The sequence below is a fragment of the Ostrea edulis genome, chromosome 1 (assembly GCF_947568905.1).
Source record: "Ostrea edulis chromosome 1, xbOstEdul1.1, whole genome shotgun sequence".
Taxonomy (NCBI): domain Eukaryota; kingdom Metazoa; phylum Mollusca; class Bivalvia; order Ostreida; family Ostreidae; genus Ostrea; species Ostrea edulis.
The window spans coordinates 110,236,879-110,256,169 of record NC_079164.1 but is presented as its reverse complement, the minus strand read 5'-3'; the positions used below and the strand labels follow the sequence as shown (position 1 = coordinate 110,256,169).

General features: G+C 36.0%; 1 protein-coding gene across 1 annotated transcript; it reads right to left on the bottom strand.

Moving 5' to 3' along the window:
• Positions 1-306: 306 nt before the first annotated feature.
• LOC130048664 (hemicentin-1-like) lies at positions 307-18,584 on the bottom strand. Its single transcript, XM_056145677.1, has 7 exons — positions 18,179-18,584; positions 14,959-15,255; positions 13,063-13,335; positions 12,095-12,418; positions 5,294-5,584; positions 2,909-3,043; positions 307-359 (listed from the first exon to the last, which is right to left on the bottom strand). Exons 1-7 carry the CDS (start codon positions 18,582-18,584, stop codon positions 307-309), a joined length of 1,779 nt encoding a protein of 592 aa, XP_056001652.1.
• Positions 18,585-19,291: the final 707 nt, after the last annotated feature.

Sequence of the window (19,291 nt, the reverse complement as noted above, 5' to 3'; positions counted from 1 at the left end):
GAACCTAAGCCAGCTAAGGAGACATCTGGACGGGGAATCGCAGGGATGTGTTGTCCATGCCTTCATAACAATAAAGCTGTACTATTGTAACTCTCTCTACTATGGTTTACCATCAAAGCAGATCCAGCGGCTCCAATCCATCCAAAACGATGCAGCCAGAATCATCTCAGGCGCCCTCAAACATGACAGCATTACACCAGTATTACGCTCCCTCCATTAGCTGCCAGTTCAGCAAAGAGTCATCTTCAAGATTGGTGTTAGTGTACAAAACAGTCAACAACATGGCTCCATCCTATCTGCAGGAACTCATAACACCCTATTCTTCCTCCGGAAATTTGCGTTCCAGTGATCAGAGCCAACTACAAGTGCCAATTACCACCTCATCTGTGATTCAAACTGGAGCTTTTAGTGTGGCTGGCCCTAAACTGTGGAATGCTCTACATATGATATCAGAACTGCTGCTAGTCTCTGTATCTTTAAATCTTAACTAAAGACTCATCTGTATGCGATTAATTACAACTAATCTGTGCAGATAAACTCTAAGTCAAAATTATTATGTTGTCCAATCATAACGGACTCTTTATCTTCACCTACTAGTCATTTGTTCTTATACTACTTATTTTCTTGCTATGTAAATAGCGATTAGAGCAAAATGGATTTTACGCTTTACAAAACAAATTTATTATTATCATTATTATTATTATAAAAATTTGAAGACAGTTTTGGTAGATATCAACAACTGCATGACTTAAAAATAAAACGAAAATTATTCTATTTTGAAGTCAACAAATGTTATCAGTGTCTTCTACCAAATCAATAAATGTGATTGTTGAAAATGTAAATACGTCTTCGTGCATCAAGTATCTAGGATGGTATTTAGACAAACATTTAACCTTTAAGAAATTTGCAACTGAAAATGTAAAACAATTTCCTTAAATTTATATTACATTAACACATTCGTCAATATCTTACTGATGACTCGAGCAAGCAGTTAGTATAATCGTTAGTCATTACCCATTTGGATTATACCAACAGTGTACTATACGGATTGCCCAAATGTACCATCAAAAGGCTGCAGTTCTTACAAAATCGTGCGCCAAAACTTGTGCTAAAGTGGAAGTCAGCAGACAGTTCTGCACAGCCTTTAAATCATTTACACTGGTTACATGTTCATTTGTGGATCAAGTTTAATGCTGCATGTGTTGATTTAAGTGTATCAATGATAGAGAAAGCCAAGCATACTTCAGAGAAATGCTGAGCATTCGAACATCGTCATACAACATTTACTCCCCAAACAATGACGTTAAAACACTAAATGTCCCTGCCGTCAAACGCAAACCATTGGCTTCAAGGTCATATGCCATATCAGGATCTACCGTGTAGAATGAACTACCTACACACATTACGACAATCAGCGATTGTGATATCTTTATCTTTTTATTATATTAGTGCTTTCAACTAACTTATTATTCCTTCATGGACATTGCTATGTTAATAACTAGTCAATTGTAATGTCTTATACTTGTGTATGTTTTGATTCAAATTTGCATGTAGAGCGCCATTAATTGCATTTTTGTTTTGTATAATTGTGAGCTTTATCAATTTTAATTATAATAATAATAATAATAAAATAATGATATACATGTATATGATAGCTTTTCGAAATGATGTCGTGCTATTCATCGACATTAGAAATTGTGTATGTTCCAATTCTCGTACGCCTGAGTTGGTTGAAATTGGGTATACCAGCTAAAAAAAAATTCAAATCAAGTTGGACTATTAGTGATCAATGATTGTAATAATATGCCGGTGGAACTTACGTGTTTTTTCTCTCCAATTCTGCAAGAAAAACAAAATCAGAATTTTATACAAATATGGATGCGATCGATGATTAATCATTTAATGACTTTTTGATTATATTAGATTGAACATACATATATGTAATTCGTGAACTCTTTCTATGCATATATTTCGTTACGTTGTCTTTCTTTGGCAAAGTTTTAAAAAAATCATATTTTTGCGCGGCAACTTTCATATTTTTCTGTAAATTCATGAAAGAATGACTTTAAGCAAATTTTACCGATATATTATTTCTAGTTTCTGAACGTTTTCGCAAAACGTATATAATAGATATCAATGAAAGGTGAAGATAACGAACAGTGATCAATCCCATAACTCCTATAAAAAATACAAAATAGAGAGTTGGGCAAACACGATGGCATCAGGTACCTAAGAGAAGTAAACATCCCCTGTCGGCCCGACCGGTCACACCTGCCGTGAGCCCTATATCTTGATCAGACAAACAGAGTAATCCGTAGTTAAAATCAGTGTGCAGGGGCGGCCTAACAAGCGGTATGAAACACATAAGCCACAATTTGACCCAATGATAGATATTTTTGGCGAATTAAATCATTATAACGACTACAGAATTTGCGAAACATAAAGAAAATGGTTTAAGACTGGCATATAGCCTAGTTCATTCCTAAGTATGTCCCAGAGCGAGGCGGATCCAGAATTTATTAGATATGAGATGGGTTGTTAATTAAAGTGCACCTGTGAGCAAATACATTTCTCCATCCCAAAAGAGGTGTTACAACCCTTAAAGAGTCCAAAATAAGGCCACAGCAAGAGAATGTTTTCCTCTCAAGTAGAAGGTTTGAATAAATAATGCCTTATAAGAATCTTAAAACAGGTGAAATAAAACAGGAGCACAATGCGTGCCCATGGGAATTCCAACAGACTGTTGGAAGGGTTGATCACCAAAGGTCTTTTTCTATTTTATTGAAGAAGCCCCTGTCTATGATGTCAAATAGTCTAGTCTTTGACGTAATTGTGCATATTCGTTTACGAGCATTTTCATCATAACTCTCTAAATTATTTACTACCAGATTAAAATAGGTATACTTACTTATTATGAATGTATAACGCCTGCGGAGAAAGATTACAAGGACTAGGATAATGATGATGAGGGCCACGATCCCAACGACACTCCCAACAGCTGCTCCGGTCTGATTCCCTACGCTCTCCTGTAATTCTGGGAATTCTAACGACAAAATAATTGCAATTATAAAGGGGTTATCCTAAGCATTTACATAGTAATGGTGTTTCGTGTTTATAAAATCCAACACTCTTCATTTTCAAGGCGTATATACACTGATATGTATATGAACGTTGAAAATTAAGATTATTTCCATCGCACACTCACACCCACACCCAACACTATCTCAAAAGAATGAATGAGTGTGCCTTTTCACATGATGATCACATCAAATTACTTAGAACTAAAATCAGACGAATTGAATTGTCAACTGTTTTTCTATTGCATTGTCCCGTGGGAATCCGGGTTAGAATAGGTCCTCAGTTCCCCTTGCTTGTCGTAGAAGGCGACTAAATGTGACGGTTCTTTGGATGACACTGCAATAACCGAGGTCCCGTGTTACAGCAGATGTGGCACGATAAGGATCCGTCCCTGCTCAAAGGTCATAAGCGCCGAGCATAGGCCTAAATTTTGCAGCCTTTCACCGGTGCTATAGAGCCAGACTTCCCCCGGAAGTCTGGCTCTAGAATGAGCCTTCCCCCAGCAGACTTGCTCTAGAATAAACCTTACCCCAGGGAGATGGCTCACTCTAGAGACATACCACACTTTTGAAGTCTCGTTCTAAAGGGACACCCCTGCTTTCATCCCCTTCTGCGCAAACTATGAAATAAATAATAATTTATCGGACAGGGAATTACCTACCTACCTTGGTATTGGTATCTAAACAATATCCATAAAGTGATAGTAGTTTACCAGGAATAAATGAAGGGGGGTCCTGCTATGGGGGAAGTCTGACTCTACCACTAGTGATAGACTAGGTCTTCCCACGAAGCAGTCTGGCTCTAGAGTGATACTTCCCCGGGGGTTCTACCGCTCTAGAGTGAGTCTTCCCCAAGGGGAAGGCTCACTCTAGAGCCAGGCTTCCGGGGGAAAGTCTCATTATGGGGGAAGGCTCACACTACAACACCGGCAGTGGTAACGTCTCCATATGAGTGAAATATTCTCGTTAAACAATATTCACTCAATCAATCTATTATATGAAAGGTTTAAGGTCTTCTTATGAACGTTAATTTTGGAATTATGACTCGACCATTTCCGCGGTGGCCGAGAGGTTAGAGTGTTCGCCCCGCATGCGGAAGGCCGGGGTTCGATTCCCGACCGCGACAGACCTAAGTCGTTAAAAACAGATAGTGACAGTTCCATCGCCAAATGCTTGGCATTAGGTGTTAATGTCACGATTCTCGAGTGAGACGTTAAGCAAGATACAATCAATCAATCAATCGACTATTTCTGTGGAATAACAAGTGACAACAATGCATCGTGATTTTAAAGATACAACTTCATTTATCCACTTTAAAAGAGCCCTCGCTCAGTATTTTGGACAGCAAAGCATTGCATATGGATTCTTGTTGGTGCAATCGCTAAATTTTAACCCAGTGGAAAACCGTTTTCTTTTTGTAAACTTAAACCGTTGTCAGAATCAAAATATTTGCCGCTTTACAAGTAAACTTAAAATTCACAATAACGCAAGCACTGACAGAAACATCAGGGAATAATATAGAATGCTTTCACATCAACACGGAATACTTTAGCATTACTCTCTTTCTTTCTCTCTCTCTCTCTCTCTCTCTCTCTCTCTCTCTCTCTCTCAAAATATGTTGTGTTGTGTATGTAGATCATTGTTTTGTTTGTTTTCACTCTATATGTTATACACTTTACACGTCAACAAGAACCACATGCTTTTTGGTGTAGGTGGGCGTGTTTCAGAAACATCGCCGCTGAGTTTTAAAGAAATAGGTATGCCATTACATGACAATGAATGTCCAACAAAAAGGTCCTGAGCATTTCATACAAATAAAATAGAACACTAAGGATACATCCCAACATACCATATACTAAAGAAGCAGTTAATTGCCTCCCATTTGCGAATATGTCACTCATAATAAGACGTCAGCAGCTGTAGATGAAAGGAAATTCATTCAGCAATAGTTATATCGACGTACTACGGAGGTTTCACCAATTCTTCCCGTGACACGCCATCTTGGATTGTAAAATTCCATATGAACGACCCGTAACTCGCATACTTGGCCAAGGAGTAGTCACAACCTACATGTACTTTGAATATCCTTGATTTGATCCGATCGCCGTAGCCAACCTTACGAACTCTCTCATCATGCTTATTTGAACTTTCCTTGTAACCTCGAAATAAAATTAATGTAAACTTATCAATAAAGACTATATAGCGAAAAAGCTTACTTGCAACAGTGCAATATAGAGCATCTGATCTAGATTTTCCAAACATGTTGGAGGCAGTAACTGTAAACCAAACTCTCCTCCGTAAATCAATACTGGGAGTGTAACTGTGACGTCTGCCATATCCTTTGTCACTGATGGTATCTAGATCTTTATAGGTAGAATTCCCAACAGTGGAATAGGAAATCTTAAAAGTCTGACTATCTCCACCATTAAAGTTAGAAATCCACGATATCGTTATAGAAGAGGGATTGCCACAGTCCAGCGTAACATTGGAAGGTATCACTGGTGGTGCTGAAATTAATATAGTACTGGTAATAATATATGATTTGTGGAAATAAAGAAATCTAACGTCCAGAATTCTAGTTCAAGATTAAGTATCAAACGCAATGTTGTAGAAAACATACAATAGCACAATACAATGTCTATACGTTTGTCTCGTTGCCCTGTGTAAGGTGAAGATAACGAATAGTGATTACTCTTATAACTAATATAATGTAAAACTTATACGGTACCAAATTTGATGCACCAGATGCGCATTTCGACAAATAATGTCTCTTCAGTGATGCTCAACCGAAATGTTTGAAATCCGAAATAACAATGAAGTTTTAAAGCTATTATATGGAAAAACAGTGTGCCAAAAAAGTGGAGTCAAATTCGTCTAAGGATAAGAGCTATGCGTGAGGGAGATAATCCTTAATTTTGAAATGAATTTCTAAATTTTATAACAGCAATTAGATATACATCCGCATTTTCAAGCTAGTAACGAAGTACTTAGCTACTGGGCTGTAGAGACCCTCGGGGACTAACAGTCCACCAGCAGAGACCTCGACCCAGGGGTCATAATGTAAAACTTATACGGTACCAAATTTGATGCACCAGAATATATATGTACAAGCAATACAAAATATAGAGTTTGGCAAACACGGACCGATGGACACAACATACCAGAGATGGGATAAGGCGCCTAGGAGAAGTAAGCATCCCTTTATAATGAAAGGTGAAGATAATGAACAGTGATCAATCTCATTACTCCTATAAGGAATACATATCAGTTATGTGCACTGTATATATGCCTATGAGTAATGCGTAAAACACATTGAAAATCTTCACCTTTCAAGTTGAAATAAGCAATCAATTAGTTTACTACTGGTTAGATATCCAGCTAACCTTATATTTGAAAGATACTTGAAAAGTGAAGATAACAAACAGTGATCAATCTTATAATTCCGATAAAGAATGCCAGATTAAAAGTAAGGCAAACATGGACCCCTGGATACACCAGAGTTGGGATCAGGTGCCTAGGAGGAACGAAATCAACATTCACTGTTGATCGTGCACGGTCCCATCCGCCGTAAGTCCTCTATCCAACATCCATACTCACTAAATGTATGAACTCGAACTTCATGCTACTAAAATATAGCTACTCTGGTTTTATTATGAAAGGTGAAGGTACCGAACAATGATCAATCTCAAAACTCCTCTAAGGAATACAAAATAAAATAGCTGGAAAAACACTGACCCCTAGATATACCTGAGGTAGGATCAGGTGCCTAGGAGGAGTAAGATGCGTCTCAGTGGATATTTGTTTGACAGAGTCAAAGAATAAATCTTCTTTCAATAATGATGAAAATTTAAAAAATAATAATTTGAAAAAGAATTGGACACCAGAGGAAGGAAGAGATAAATGAATACATTAGATAAGTCAAAGAAGACGTTATGAGAGGTTTAAGTAGAATTTTTTAGTAATATTACACGCGCCGAAGAAAGGGCTATGAAAGAACTACTGACGTATCAAAATATAGTAATAAGACCTGCAGACAAGGGATCTGGGATAGTGGTTATAGATACGGATAAATACGTTGACCAAATAGAGAATGAAATGCTGAACAGCGCATCTTAGAGCGCATTAGAGTGCGATAAAAGCAAACAAATTACCAACAATATAAAGGAATTAGTTAATGAAATGTATTTTAAAAAAAGATCCATTTCGTCTGAGTTAAGACATTATCTACTACCCACCGAAGCAACATCAGGAAAAATCCAAGCTAACCCCAAAATACACAAAAATAACAATCCACTCAGGACTATAGTAAATGGACGACAACACCCGACAGAAAAGATAACCGAAAACGTTGAGTCGCAACTTGAGAATGCAAATAGATCCCTTGGTAGCTATGTCCAGGATATTACAGATTTTTTTTTAAAACTTTCAAGTGTAATGCAACCATTACCAGATTTTTCTATTTTATTCTGTATGGATGTGAAAGCACTTTATCCCAGTATACCTAGGAAACATGCTCGCGATATCATTAAAATAGCATTACAAGAGCATCATGAAGAAGAGGTAGACACGGAACGTATACTAAAATTGCTGGATGCTGTTCTTGACAATAATAATTTTAGTTTCAATAACAAACATTACATGCAGACTGAAGGGACCGCGATTGGATCAAAACTTAGGCGAAACTACGCTTGTGTTTACATGGGGGATGTTAACAGATTATTCTCGAAAAATCAAAACAATTACCATTATTTTATGTACGTTATATTGATGATATTTTTGACATCTGGACGGGTACAGAAAAAGAACTTAAACAATTCCATAAAACCGCGAATGAAATACGTCCAAAAAAATTCAGTTTGACTTACGTCTATCAAACACCAAAATCGATTTCCTTGATGTAACAATCTCAATAACAGACGGAATCCTTTGTACTGCATTATACTGCAAACCCACTGATAAACATATGTATCTTAATAAAACCTCTAGCCACCCCGAATCTACAAAAAAAATCCATTCCCTTTGGACTTGGGCTCCGTGCGCGTAGAATTTGTTCCATAGAAGAAAAATATCAAATTCAGCGGAAGGAAATAAAGAAAATTGTACTTTATGTCATTATGTCATTAAAACCAATCAATTTGAGGACTGCAACGGTAACAAATATCATATCAAAAATTATAGCAATTGTAAATCCAGCAATGTAGTTCATGGACTGTTTTGCAAAACATGCAACAAAATTGTATATGTGGGAAAAACTGGGGTAACTTTATACCAAAGGCATGTTTTGAATTTGTCATTTATTAGACGAGAAACTGATGACCCTGTTGCTATTCATTTCTATACGGATTCTCATAGTATTGACGATTATTCTATAATAGGAATTAAACAACTTTACAAAGATGGCATTTATCGTCGCTTTAGAGAAAATTTAAATACTTATGTACCACACGGAATAAACAAACGGGAACATTTTTTGTCTTTAATAATTAATGTATTGTAAGACTTGTATGCAAAGAACGTGTTATAATAACTGATTATAACAATATTGATGTATTTATGATTAACTACTTACTGTAATATTTCTTGTTTGTATTCACTTAGGCCAGTAGTTGACTGCGTTGTGAACAAAACATTTCTAAACTTCTGTTACATTACTAATACCAAATATCTAATTGTACGCATAGTCATATTTTAGGATGTGTCCACGAGGTCGGGTGAGTATTGTTCATTTTATTATTAGACTCTTACCTTTCTCAAATGTTTTTCGCGTAATATCAACTTTGACGTTTATAATACTTACTGTGACGTCATATTACTTTCGCGTATGTAGTCGTGCGTTACGTTCCTATGAGAGATAAACACGACTAAAGAAGACCGGTAACACGGTCGAAATATTTCAACAAAGTGTTTGGAGTTTTTTCTATATTTTACTTCCAAAAAAGAGACTTTATATATTATTTCATACTGTATATATATATATATATATATATATATATATATATATATATATATATATAATCCAAATAGAAAGAGTTGATATCACACAGTCAAAATAATTCAATAAAAAAAGCAGGAAAATCTACAGTTGCAAAATATATTTAAATCACTAGCGTTTTCTGGATTTTAACATCCATCCTCAGGTGAATACAAATTTTAAATAATGAATACAAAGTTGTTTATCTTAGAGACGTCTATTGTGACGTCATTACGTCATGATAGTCTTTGCGAGGAGGCAATAGATACATGACGTCATAATACAAAAGTTCGGGAAAGGTGACTTGGACAAAATAAGCATGAACATTTACATGATAAAAGTTGATGAATTAAGAGGTTTAACAATCAGAATTTTTCATATATGCATTGATTAAAGTTTGTTTAGTTTAGGAGAAAACAGTTTAATGAAATAATTTTCTTTAGCAAGTCTCATGGACGTTGATTCTGTTCTAAGTTTATAAAATGGAAATACGCTGTAGTTGCCTCTAGCACAGGTGTCAAAGTGTTCGCTGCATGGAGTATTTCTTGTACTGGGATCGTTAATTTGTTGGCGATGGACACGCATCCTCGCTGTTAGTTGTGATCCGGTTTGTCCAATATATTCCTCGCCACACCCGTTGCAAATAATGCAGTATAGTAAGTTTTTCGACTTGCATGACATGTTATCATTTACATTAAAATAAAAAGAACAAAATCAAACATACATAACTACTAGTGAACCTATGGATCTAAAACTACGACCAAACTATTGCTAAAGAAAATTATCCAAGTCACCTTTCCCGAACTTTTGTATTATGACGTCATGTATCTATTCCCTCCTCGCAAAGACTATCATGACGTCATGACGTCACAATAGACGTCTCTAAGATAAACAACTTTGTATTAATTATTTAAAATTTGTATTCACCTGAGGATGGATGTTAAAATCCAGAAAGCGCTAGTGATTTAAATATATTTTGCAACTGTAGATTTTCCTGCTTTTTTTATTGAATTATATATATATATATATATATATATATATATATATATATATATATATATATATATACATGGTCAATTAAGTTATGTATGATATCTTCAAATTTAAGCCAACCAATAATAGTGAAAAACTTATAAAGTCTATCGAAAAAATATCTTAATCGCGCATGAATATAAGGAGAGTTATATGAGTAAGGACTTTGTATTACTTGATATATTGTATTTAGCTTTCCGTGAAAAAATGATATGGTGATCCTTGAATTAATATTTTAATGGAAGTCTGACAAAAATGCATCTGAAAAGAATTAATGAATTCTACATTTGCTTTTTGTAAATAAATAAACAACTACAGGTAAGGAGTTAACATCATTTAAATACTTGCGTGGTACATTTTTGCAAGAATACTTCATGAAAACAAGACAGAGGAAGAGGCGATCAAGATATTTAAACACTTCAATAGAATAATTTGTATCGATTCCTGCTACAAATTATGTCTGTGCTGGGTTGTTTTTTTTTACTTTTCTGGTGGACTTTTGATATTTGACATGCACCGATAAGTGATCATCTCATACAGATGTGCTGGGTACCTTGGATAGTGACCTTTGATCTTGGACTTTATGTTTAAACTTTTGAAGCTTTTATGGGTAAATTCCCCAAGCCGATGTATCGTGTTCCAAGTTTGTGACCTTGAAATTCCATAGCTATCTAGTTAAGCATAATACTTATACATGTACATTTTGCTTTACTACACCTTAAAGTTTAAGAAATTTAAATCCCGTAAGATGGTGTTATATATAGCGTCCCTTGTTGGAAATCGTGAATGAGTCGACTCTGAGACCCCTGAGACTTTGATTTATCAAATTAGATTTTTTTTAAATTATGATGTACACAAAACTAAGTGCATGATTTTGCATCCTGTTTGACGTATACTGCCGGTGTTGTAGAGTGAGCCTTCCCCCATAATAAGACTTTCCCCCGGAAGCCTGGCTCTAGAGTGAGCCTTCCCCCATAATAAGACTTTCCCCTGGAAGCCTGGCTCTAAAGTGAGCCTTCCCCCTGGGAGAAGACTCACTCTGGAGCAGGAGAACCCCCGGGGAAGTCTCACTATAGAGCCAGCCTTCCCCTTGGGAAGACCTACTCTATCACTAGTTGTAGAGTCAGACTTCCCCCCTAGCAGGACTTCCCTCTTCATTTATTCCTGGTAAACTACTATCACTTTATGGAGATTGTTTGGATACCAAGACCTTTTTCAGCAAGACATTAAATGATTTTGCTTAAGCCGTTCATTAAACGCAAGAAAAGAAAATGGTGAATAAAACACATTGGAATTAATAAGTCATTTTGTTTGACCCATAGACCTTGAACTTTGACCCACATAATACCTATTCCTTGGTGAGTTTTAGAAATTTGAAAAATGAAATGAGGAAATTCCGAATTTATGTTTCTTCTCATCTGCCTACAAATATCGGTTATGCTTTTAAACTTGTACAATTTCAGGTAGGTAGGTAGAGATGTAGGTAGGTAAGAAAGTGTTATGGCTCTAGAGTGAGTCTTCCCCCTGGGGGTAAGGTTTATTCTAGAGCAAGTCTGCTGGGGGAAGGCTCACTAGAGCGAGACTAGAGGGGGGAAGGCTCACTCTAGAGCATGACTTCCGGGGGGAAGGCTCATTCTAGAGCAAGAGCAGGGGAAAGGCTCACTTTAGAGCCAGACTTCCGCGGGGGGAAGGCTGACTCTGGGGGGAAGCCTCACCATGGGGGGGGGGGGGGTCTTACTCTATAACACCGGCGCACAAGGACGGACAAAACATACTACAATACGCCATTTCAGTGACTCAGATGATGACTTTAGCCTCACCAATCAAATTCTATTTAGTGTTCCTTGACCTATATGCATCGATGTTACATGCTAAAGTTTTTTAATTGATTCAGCCATTCCAGAAGAAGCTAAAATTATTCAACGGACAAAACATGCAGCAATACGGCATTTGAGTGACTAAAAATAAGGATTAATTACATAAATTCCATATCATACTGTTTGAATTGACTTACTTGCTGTGTCCACTTGATAGCTCCCGTAGAAAGTACCAACATCATTCTGAACCATTATGATGTAATTTCCAAAGTCTTCAGTATTGATCCTAATTTTGTGTAGAGTGATGTTTTGTTCATTTTCACCCCTGGCGTCTGCTATTCTGTAGCCATCTGTATTATTCTGAATGACCCTACTCAAATTGTTTTTTCCTATGAAAGTCCATTGCGTTAGATTCGATGGTGGGTATAATAAAATTTTCACGAGAATTTTAAGAGAGTCGCAGTATCCTATGACAATGTTGTCCGGAGTTTGGGAATCAATGTAATGCAGTCGGGGTTTACCTGTTCGATAAATAAACACACGATCGGAAAAAATCTCGGGTAATTTGAATTGCTTAGAAATAATATCTATGCAGTATGTACAAAGGGGGAATTATGCTTTTCCAAATGGATTTGTTCTACAAGACGTATCATGCCTGTTTCGATTGATTTACTGACTTGAGAGGTATAGACAACTGTATGAAGTTCCACCAACCATAAGCATAAAAAGTATCAAATAATACAAATGAACGAATCAATTAATTGAAATAACTGTGTTCCTATCAGTATTGAGTTTGCTACATAATTCTAGCGCAGTTGTTCTTTTACGGTTTCACTGGCATGGTTTGAATCAGCTGACTTTTAAATACCAGTTGAAAGAAAGGCGGTAACAAAATGAAGAAATAAACTGCATGGGTATAATGGACGTAACAGGTTCCATAACATGTCTGTTAATGTCCGGTTTTCTCAAACGTTCCTTAACAACTTTTCTAATTATGAAGAGATGCTCGGCAAGCCGCCTCCCATCTCTTGGAATTTTAATAAAGATTAAGAATCTTAAGTTTAAAAAAAGATTTTAAGGCCAAGCAATGGCTATGGAGCCTGTTTTTAATTCCATTGCCCCCTGCCATAAGTTAAACATTGGTCCGTAATAAAAGAAAACGTACATCTAACCGTTACATGGATTGTTCTGACAGCAGCTGGACCCTTTCCATTCACAGCTGTAACACTGTAATCCCCGTGATCTTGGCAGTTTGATGATGTAATGTCAAGTGAGCTACTGTTTACACTAGAGTCTCTCTTTACAACAGTGTTGTTTGGAACAAACAGCCAAGTGATAGTAGATAACGGATTTCCATCCATATCACATTTTATCTTAAGTCGTCCGTGTTCACTGGTGACATATTCTGCACTCATGTGTGATGTGATGACGTTGTTATCTGAAAGGAATTTTAGATTTCTAGATAATGAAATAAAAGTGATTGTCGATGAAAGCATCATGAAAACAATATACATCAACATTATTTGAGTTCTTCTAAAAATGATGGAGTCACGGGGCAGTCCCCTTAAGTAAGATAACATTTATCTCGAAATCGAAAATCATTTAGTTCTAAGAGGTGCTGAGAAAAAAAATTTCAGGATTTTGGAATCGTTCGTCTGATTATAGCACACTATGAATGGCCTTGATAACTTCTGTGAATTTTGATGCATCATGGGAAAAGGTAGTTTGTTTTGACGATTTGCAACATATGAAAATAGTCGATATTACAGGTGTTTCAAAATTCCCGTTTGAAGCCAGCATTTCGCGATTTCTGCGGTCATTATAACGACCTACTTTGCCAATAAAACCTGTCATTTGGGCAAATGCTGTCGGACAATATTGAAGTCAGTGCCCTTGTCAACATTTCTCAATATATATAATTGATTGTGTTGTATATTATTTGTATTTGATTGACACCTGTGACCTAGATTGTTCTGGGGTTTCGATGTGTGTCGATGTTTATCACTTCAGTAAAAAGATGACATAACATCGATTATATAACTGTGATATTCGGGGGCATATAGTTTTGTTTATCCGCAAAAACCAAAGACCGACCATAACTTTTAACTGGATTTTGGTGTCTTTTATATTTCATAACCGTATACCTTGTGACAAGAACTTTCATTGAGAACTAAAATGTTCACCTCGTACTCTTGACCTTTGAGTTTCAAATACGTTTTGAAAAATACTTTAACATTGACCATTATCAACTTCGCCGTCATATGGGCACACCATTGTTTCACGAACACATCTTGTTCGTTTTCATCATATCTAAATATTCCAATCAGCTTCCTATTTGGATACTTTATTGAACATAGATGTCAGCGGCAAACGAACAACATAAGTTATAACAAGATCAGTCATTGACCATATATATTGCTTCTTGACCATTTAAAAAAAAAACATTCAATGCCGGCTACTTTCAGATGTTTTACATGAGGTTTTCGTAGCTATTGGAATAAAACTCACAATATTCAATTTCCATGACCATGTCAGATCGTAGATCACATTTGACAATCATGAATGTCAAAGTTCTCATCATTATTTTATTTTATCATGATCATTTTTAAATTCAACTTTCAGCTGTATTAAACATTAGAAATAAAAAGTTTTAAATTCAACCGGTTTTTTTTTTTTTTTTTTTTTTTTTTTGCTTTACGTTGTACCGTATGAACACCTCAAAGTGAAGAAAGTGCAAATGATTTCGATTTAGTCCATATCTAGAGTGGTACATCCTTAAAACACTCTTTTAAAATAGTTTTTCAATCAGTAAAAGTAAACAATGAATTTAAAGGAAATAGTCAACAATCAACACTTGGAATTCAGTTGGCAGACGCATTTTAGGACTGGTTCAAGCCATTCTGCATGAGAGCTAAGGTCAAAATATTTTCCACAAAATGAACTTCAATTCAAGGTATAGCATTTCATAATACTAAAATGTAAATGAAATATGTTTACAATTAAATGAAACTTTAAATCTCTGTGTCTTCATGTGGGTATAAACGCTTAGAACTTTACTTACAGTAGACAGTGATGGTCTGTGTTGCTGACGTCCTGTCATACGACAATGACGGTCTGGGACTTGTGGCTCTACACTGACACGTTCTCTGGTTGTACTTTCTGTTGGCTGTCAATATCAGCACGGACTGGATCCCTGTATTGGTCACTCCAGTGGTCAGTGTGTCATATCCACACACCCAGCTCCACGTGATGTGAGGGTTACCCAGCGTAGACAAGGTACACCGTAATGTAACGGACTGTCCTTCATCCACTGACGTAGGTTCAGCAGCTGTGAGTTGTGGGGCAGCAGGCGGTGTGTCTATTTAATTCATATTTATGATATTTTATTACTGTTTTACATCTGCACATTGTGTATGAAACGTTAAGCTGATAATATTTGTCATTAACATTTCAACATCCCCCAATCAAATTGCAAGATATTTTTTTTCTGTTTTAACAGGTCCCGTCGTAAATGTTTCACTCGTATTGAGACATCACCAGCTGTAGGTGAAGTACAGCAGAACTCGAAACTTACAACCTCCTAAGAGCCACAATGCGAAAGCTCTACCATTCAGCTACCACAACTAGTCATATATCTTTTACCGTTTTAAATGAAGTTAACATGTAAAAACCCATCTACAGAAAATCAATATATCTCGTGGATTTTTCAAAGCTTGATATGGGATGCAGTTACTGTCTTCCTACATGAGCATGACATTACATTCAACATTCTATCCATTAATCAAAATTAATTACCATGGATACCAGATATTTCATTGTAATCAAATTGTATTGCTATGTTTTAAATCCAAAGATACAGAATGCTATGTATACGTTAAAACCCAAATTAAGTTGAAAATGATGTTGAAAACGACTAAAATCCTTTTAACCGTAAGAATTTTGCATGACATCAACATACAGAGAAGTAAATGGAATATTCTTACAGGGGTGTAAACCTTTGGTACTGTTCTACATAGATCGTGAGATATTTTTAAACATAGTTTGACAATGCTATAAAGAGAGAATAACATATGCTAAAATCCAAATCACATGTCAGATCAGCCTACATGGCCCCAATATCAGCCCAAGAGTTGATATGAGGCCCGAGGCTTATATGAAAAGATTTGATTTTGGCATGCAATATTATATTTATCATATACTGCAGTTTTTCATGCTTAAGGTAGTGATTGCAAGGCTTCACGTGGTTTATTTATGTAGTATCTAAAGAGAGACTATTATCGTTTCCGATTCCGGAATACCTCACGCGCTTGAGCATCAGTAATGACAGACGGTGGAAACAAAGACTTGTCAGATGTAGCCAAAAACAGGGTAAAGTGAAAATATGTTTAGAAATATACAAGTAAAAGTATATTACAAAGGCAAAAATTCCTTACGTTTTAATTATCTTTTAAATAATATTCATAGTTTAAGTATCCATGGTACATGTAACCCCCGCTCCCCTGTTAATTTTCAGACTTACGTAAATTTAATTCACAAACCACTAGGCCTATTAAAATTATAATATATAGGCCCAATGCTATAAATTTCATAACATGTATACAGTGGTGTTAGTGCGCATAAATTTAAAATGTTGGATATACTGTATAATATTGTAGTGAAACGTATTTATTTATATGTATGTACTCCTGTAAATGACCGTTCAACCTGGTATGTCCTATCCCTAACCCTTGACCTGGAGCTTCAGTTCACTCAGCCCTTTCTACCTACCTGTCCAACAGTCGACGATTTACTCCAAACCTATGATGATGTGTTCCTAAGTGTTATGTCTGATATTCAAGTTGCATGCCATTTGTTGAAGCCCTGTTGAATTAAGGTAGGGCATTGTTTATATGCCTTGTGTTCTTATATCATGTAATATCTCGGTTACACATATTGCGGTCGCCGGTGAACATTTATTTTGCAATATTTGCAAACGCGGTGATATATTATCACCGTATATTTTTTTGTCATTTTGTGGAATAGCCTGTTGAGCGTTTAATATTTAAACGTGTATTTACGATATTCCAACGATATTGAATTCGTCGTGTTGAGAGTTAATAGCGAATACTCACGATGTATTCATACATTCGAACCATTTTGCAAGTGAGTTTCTGGTATTGGGCATTAATATTGAAACGATTATGTACGAAATTCTAGCAGTTCAACCACTTTGCTGTTTGTTGTATTAGAGTTGTTACCCTTATATACGTGTTGACAAATAGCACGTGGTGATAATTTACTTCGCTTCTCATTGAATATTATTGCTGGTATTTGAATTTTGTCATTTGTATCGGTTTTGAGCCTTTCGTAATACGTTAACTCGATAAATTGTGGTATCGTTTATTTTTGAAACGTAGTTTCTATTTTTGTCATTGTGTGAAATATTTTTGTCGTCTTGTCGAGCGTCATTTTTTCACGCTCGACTATTGGCGCCAAATTGGCACAGCACAGTTTTCTGTGACGTGAATATCAATTTACGTTTTAGGAAAACACTTGTTTGCTTACGTTGTACCAGTTTAATGTTAATTGCATTTTTTTCTTTCTTTGAATGTTGATTATTTGTTTTCAAACTTATTCAATAGAATAAAGATACTCATATATTTTCCTTGTCATATATCATTTTGCTTTCTTTAGGAAGTTTACTTTGCAATTTTGATTCATTGTCTTTTTCTTTCTTGACTTACCCATATTGATATTTATGATTATTTTTTATCTTTCTTATCAATTCCTTTGGTGTTTAGCTTTTGCCTTGATAAAGCAAAGCACAGCTTTTCAATATTTTTCTTTGAATTGTTTCTTTCTTATATAGTTTATATCAATATCAATATTATAATTTATTTTCCCTTCAATTCTTTAGTGTTTAGATTTTCCTAGATAAAGCTATACACTGTTTTGTTGTTATTTTGATAACATATTTCATTATAGTGTTCCAATTTTTTTAATCTAAAGCAGCGAAACATTTTTTTTCAGTCGAATTTATATTTTTTGAAAGAGTATTTAAATACTGTTCTTGTTTTCTTGTAAGAATATGTTTAGTAGAATATAATAATAGTGAGGGAAGATAGAGAAATCAAAATGAGTGCCATGTATAACTATCCTACAGATATGGGTGGGTATGTCATATAACGAAGTGCCTCCACAAACGGATCAATTCCCATCCTACTCGCCTCAAATTATGCCATATTGTCTGTCACCTTAAAAGCTTGGGTATCATATCCATGTTTCCCCAACCATATGGCTACCCAATGGTATCAGGGTTTTTTTGTACCACCAGCGTCTGATGTTCAGATTGAACCTATCCACATTTCCTTGATGTTTCAACCCAGACTTCAAGCGGTTCACCACCGTAGAATGTTCAGGGGTTGAACCCAGTTCATTATGTGTCTGATGAAGTTCTTTGGTCATATAGCGGTTCCTAACCATCGACTGGCCAGGAAAGACTCGGTGCATATCCTCAAAATAGTAAACTGGATTTACAACTACAACAGTCACAATCTCAACAACCACTTCAGCAGCAACCAGCATCACATCAATCAACCCCACAGCAAATACCACAACAGTTGCAATCTCAGCAACTTGCAAAACAAGCACAACAACCTCGGCAAATACAACAGGCACAACAACAACATCACCAAATACAACAAGCATATCAACAACCTCAGAAAATATAACAACAATCACAACAACCTCAGCAACCACCACAACAGCAACTGATACATGATTCAGATGATAACGATGCAATATAAGAGAAAACATATATACCATCATTTCCTTTGATGAACTTGACACTTTTGATCATGGACATTTTTTACAATCAACAGTCCATGGCTCAAGCCATACTCAAATCTAAAGTGACTGTGACCCAGACTCAGCTGTATATAATTACTCGTAGCATGACAGTCTTCATTCGGAGTGTGATACTGATGACAATAGCAGTGATGCTGAGGCACATTCTCAAATATCTTACATTAATCAAACAACTAGAGACCTTGAGATATATGAAAGCATTACAAAAACAGTGTCAGAAGGACAGGACTTCTAGTAGTGACCAAAGTAACAGGAATCACACATGTGAAGCAACCAAACGATCGGAGGAGGATCTAAATATAAACGGTGGTGTACAGAGGGAAGTAGATAAACTAGACTCTACAATTCAATTCAGAGACCAGTAGGACTTAATGTTGTAGAGGAGAACGAGAGCATTTCAAGTGGACAACAGCAGCCGAGATAGTCTGAGACAGTATTATAGGAAGTTGAGGAGGAGGATCAAAGTGTTTCTGTGAATACGGAGGTGGACCAAGTTGAAGTTGACAGTACTGAGGATCAAAGGAAATACCAAGAACTGAGAAATGTGT

Excerpts from the sequence above, each read along its gene's own strand:
- LOC130048664 (XM_056145677.1), bottom strand. The coding sequence starts at position 18,584 with ATGCTTGTTGTATTTGGTGATGTTGTTGTTGTGCCTGTTGTATTTGCC. Across the intron at positions 13,336-14,958 it reads ACAGACCATCACTGTCTACT|ATAACAACGTCATCACATCA; the intron begins GTAAGTAAAGTT and ends AATTCCTTTCAG. Across the intron at positions 3,044-5,293 it reads TCTATATTGCACTGTTGCAA|AATTCCCAGAATTACAGGAG; the intron begins GTAAGCTTTTTC and ends TTTTGTCGTTAG.